This window comes from Pyxicephalus adspersus, chromosome 4 (genome assembly GCF_032062135.1).
Source record: "Pyxicephalus adspersus chromosome 4, UCB_Pads_2.0, whole genome shotgun sequence".
NCBI lineage: Eukaryota > Metazoa > Chordata > Amphibia > Anura > Pyxicephalidae > Pyxicephalus > Pyxicephalus adspersus.
Genome location: NC_092861.1, coordinates 33048205 through 33053152, shown reverse-complemented (window position 1 = coordinate 33053152; position 4948 = coordinate 33048205). Strand labels below are relative to the sequence as shown.

General features: G+C 35.7%; 1 protein-coding gene across 1 annotated transcript in view; it reads right to left on the bottom strand.

Moving 5' to 3' along the window:
* LOC140329727 (uncharacterized) overlaps positions 1–4382 on the bottom strand; it is a 5849-nt gene extending 1467 nt beyond the window's left edge. Inside the window, exons 1-5 of the mRNA XM_072410115.1 lie at positions 4352–4382; positions 3080–3202; positions 2494–2580; positions 1995–2090; positions 1309–1406 (exon numbers count right to left, since the gene is read on the bottom strand). Of these exons, the coding sequence (XP_072266216.1) occupies positions 1309–1406; positions 1995–2090; positions 2494–2580; positions 3080–3202; positions 4352–4382 (435 nt within the window). The remainder of the gene's footprint in view (positions 1–1308; positions 1407–1994; positions 2091–2493; positions 2581–3079; positions 3203–4351) is intronic.
* Positions 4383–4948: the final 566 nt, after the last annotated feature.

Below are 4948 nucleotides of genomic sequence, written 5' to 3'. Positions count from 1 at the left end.
GTATCCTCTCCAGTCTTGGAGAGCTTTAATAAATCAGGCCAATTGTGCCAATCTACATTTTATTCCTGATCTGGGGGAAAAGTCTTCTAGTAGGTGCCATTTCACTGAGAATAGGAGACATGCTTTATTATTACCCCACATTTTGAATAAACTACTGTATATACTCAAATATAAACTGATCTAAATATAAACTGAGGTACTTACCATTACCTGAACAAACAGGAAAAATACTTTGACTAAAATAGTTTTAATGAATTTAAACCTAGAGCACAAAATGCAGCCATTACTACTAATATTCAAAACAGTAATCAATAGAAATGCTAATAAAATGAATGCAAATAAAAAGATCCATGATGTTTTATTTTCTAAACATTATTTAAAATCACATGGGCTTGACTTGTATATCTTTTCCCTTTTTGTGCAGCCTAAAGTATTTTGTATGATAGGTCATTTGCCCTGAAATGGCCTTTTGTGCATTATTGTTGGACACCAATAGATGGTGCTGTGTCCTTATGTGAAATGTTACAAACAGCTTGTCTTTTATAGCTGTGATCTGTCAAACCAGAGGCAAATGCAGTTCCAGTATATGCCACTGGGTGTCACCTTAGTTAAAACCGAGGTTCTTTTTCTAAGGGCATCTTATAGTGGGACCTAAACTCAAAATGTTTACCTTAAAATGGTGGATAAGGGTGTAAGTGCGATCATAAGAGAATGGGAACGCAAAGCTTCCTGGGATACCTACGTCACACATCCTGGGAGGCTCTTGGCTGCTCCTTTATTTAATGGAACAAAAAAAATGCATGCATGCGCAGTGAGATAAGCAATCTTATTCCCCATCTACGTCACCTGATCTTGTGCCTGCGCAGTGCGAGATAGGGTGACGTAGGAAGAAGAACCCAGAAGTAGAGAAAAGAAGATGTTGGCGCCCAAGGTTTCCTCTGCGCCGGGCCAAAGACGGATACCAGAAGGACACGGAACCCAAATGAAGACACCTACTGATGGATAAAGGGATCTGGGGGATTAAAGGTAAGTGTATTTTTTTTAAGTTTGGTTCTGCTTTAAGGGCTAATGTTGGTTTATACAGTAGTATATATGGTACTCTAGTTTCCAGTAATTGGCCCTATCACTGGCTGCAGGACAAGTAAGAACAAAGTGCTGGGTATTATCTATTAGACATTGGAATGTGTACCATTTTTGTTTAAACATTATTATCAATCCTTGGTTCTTAGCAAAAAGGCTGTCTTTTTTCATTTGTATTTTCTTTTTCATAACTAAACATTCATATAATATTATAGCGATAGAGCTTACAAGACCAGAGGGTGGTTTTGGGCGAAGGGTCAGCTTTAGTGAATGGGTGCGGTTCTGATCTATGTTCTCCAGTTCTGTTTCCATTGATCTTGTCCTGTCTGAGTATTAGAATGTTTTGAGCCTAAGACAGAACTTACGGTTTATGAAACTGTCAATAAAACAAGTGTGCTTCCTAAATAATAAAATCGTAAATTCGTTTTCGGATTGTAGCGGTAAAATGTATAGTTATAATAGCATCTTTGTTACTGAACATTTAACATATATATATATGATATTATACAATTACACTGTAGGTATCTTTTCACGATAAACATACTAAAACTGTATCATTATATTAACTGATGAGTTATTAACAGATAAGAATTGACTTTCTCATGTAGATAAAAATACATTTTTATTCTTCAAGTCAATAATAAAACCTAGGCCATCCCCTTGGCTGAATATTCCTCAGGGATTTGTTCAAAAGCAGGAACAGTCCAAGGAAAACAGAGCAGAGTGTAATTATTTATTGATACCAAATCCAATAAATAATCATTTATATAATAAAAGGCAACATAAAATGTTTGATTTAAAACTTTCAGCTGTTTAATTTTTTCCTAATTGAAGCAGAACACTGGATTAACATCTTTTTCCCTCACAACTATTGGATGGTAGTTGGCTCATCATTTCCAATGTTGTGCAATTACCTGTGTTGGTCTTCTTATCCAATGATGGTTTGCTGATGGTGAGAACAACAGGTTTTCCTTCACCTTCATTCAACAGAGTTGGAAGTTTTGAAGGATCTATGGATGTTATGACCCAGTAGTCAAATTTACAATATTGAAAAAATATAACAGATACATTAATGTAAAATATTTAAAAAAAAAATAATTTTAAAACATATCATGTATAAGTAAACACAATACATACTTTATAGTAAACACAATATTTAAATAAACACACTTTACTTTTTTTTTAGTAAATCAACACCATTTCCACCTATTTTTAAGCCAGGGGGCTACTAGAAAGAAGTGTTTAGTAGAAAGAATTCTGTGGCAAAACACATTTATTTTCACAAGCAGCAGTTTTTCTTCCATCCATCCCTTACACAGAGTTCAGTTTTTATTCTTTGTATTTGTATTGCTTTGATTATTGCATCTGAAAATAGGTAAATGTAACTACATAAATGTAATTTATGTGACTTACATTGTGCTTGAGATAGTTCTGATAATCCCATCTTTCTTTCATCGTTTTTTTCCAATTTACGGGGTAACTTAGATTTGGACGGTGGTCCTGGTCAGAACAAAGTTTAATAGATCAGTTATAATACAACTAACTGCATTCTTGGATAAATTGGGCTAGATTTACTGAGCTCTTCAAGAATTGAGAAGATAGACTATCATAGGAAAACCTGGGAAAACCTTGGAATGGATCTGGTCCAAGATTGAAAACATTTGCAAACTAGTAACAAATGATTTTTAGGAAATTCATTTCAGGCCCACTGTAGACATGAATTCAGATGCAGTATTTTAATTAGGCTTTTATGTTTCCTTTTAGGATAATATAACAATTAGTATCTTCATGACCACTGAACTGCAATGCAAAGAACACTTGTAGCAGAATTATTATGCATTTTTACTTTATTATTACTCCAGATGTACTAATTCAAATGTGCAACAGAATTGGTGGATATTTAACTTGCTATCCTTAACAACACAATATTTTATTATATAAAATTATTTTGCTAAATAGACTAGACTTTCTAATCTCTCCTGTGTTCAATTCAGCTTACCTGTTACAAATAGATGGGATGTGGATCCACCTTCCTCACCTACAGCTTTTCGTTTTGCCTGAGTTTTATGATGATCTGACTTTTTGGTGGTAGAGGAACGTGCCTTGCGTTGGGACAAGATGTCTGTGATGATAAATAGGAGTTAAAGCTAAGCTTTAGCCATACATAAATATATAATGCCAAACTGTATAAAAGGTGCAAAATAATTTATCTATGTTTCCCCTAATGAATCACAAATGTAAATGACAGCATAAGCATCTGAATTTTACTTTGTAAGTCTGCAATTGTCTGTAAAACAGCAGTCAGGGAGTGGAATGAGCAGATCTGGGAGCCATAGAGGTGCCCTTCATGCACATATGCTAACAAGGAGTTAGTGGTATTACCCCAATGCCTGTGCCATGCGATGGGGCTGAGGAATGACTGCACTAAAAGTTACAGGGTACAAAGCTCCTATATGCAGTATATATTACAACTGTATAGTAACTAATAATAGATACCATAAATTGGTTACTAAACATGATAACCTTCAGCATTAATATCTGAAATTTACTTCCAATGCCGTTTTTTAAGTCAAAAGTCAAGGGCTGGCCCATTTAGTGCATAACTATTGTTTGCAATCAAGAAACAATTAGGAAACCAGTTAGTAAGGGGGGGGGGGGGGGGGAGACTTTTGTTCCTACTGTCATTATTTGTAATTAGGTGCATCCCAAACCTTTTACACTTTTCACAGGTTTTTGGAGTTTCTTAGAGGAAAAGTCAAGAGTACTAATCCCATACAAAATGTTTGTTTGTTACCTTGAGTTTTTTTGTAGCCCTTGCAGCTGGCTTTCACACTACTCTATTACCAATCAAATTTACTCTATAAAACACAGTACAAAAGTACTGTGAAGTCCTGTGTAGCACTACAAAGCAAAATGTCCTTATCTTTAATGAGCAAATACAGCTCCCCTGATGTACATATTATAAATGTGCAAGTAGAAGCAACAGAACAACAATATTAGATTCCATTTGAATAATGTAGGGTACTTTGGTTATACTTGTGCCTGGCCCTGAGATACAAAATATGGTTTTGCTTGCTGTTTGACACTGCATTTTATTGATAGCCCCTTGCAGGTAAATACTTGCATCCCTTACTCCTCCCCCTATACTATTAAATAAACACAATTCTTGTTATGGTTCAAAAAATGGCCGCTTTATTAAAAAAACGTCTTTACTTAACCTAAAACAATAAATAAACAAACAAACAATGGATAACGATCACCAACCACCAACCGTCAACCAAACTGACCCGTTTTTCTCCCATTAAGATTGCAGGTCCTTAAGGCTACTCCAAACTTTTTTGATCAAGATCTGCAGCCCACTGATATGTCGGTCCCTACACGCACATACCACCGACTCAGGAACTATATCAGCTACCAGCAGATTATCCCATCAGCACCAATCCTCCTCCACTCGCTGTTACCTCTCACCACTCCTGAGGCCTCATCCTAGTGATGGTCCATTCACCACTTTATACTCCTATCCATACACTACCCCCGAGGACCCCAACCGCCTGTACTTATGCTAAACAGGGAGGGTGGGAAACTCTCTTCTTTCCTAACTGTGACCTCTCACAGTTAGAAATAGTGATTTGGAATAAAACTTGGTTCAATTTCTTTAAATAGCATTTAAATGTACAATGACTGTACAATGAAATTCTTGTATTTAAGACATAGTTTCCTTTTTGTCCAGAGACCAACCAGACAGTGTCTTCATATAAAATGCATCATAAGCCATTGAAGGGGTGCACACACACTTTTCAAGACAGATAAATAAAATTGCATGTCACATATATGTCACTTTGGTACAAATTTACAGATTATCAAACTA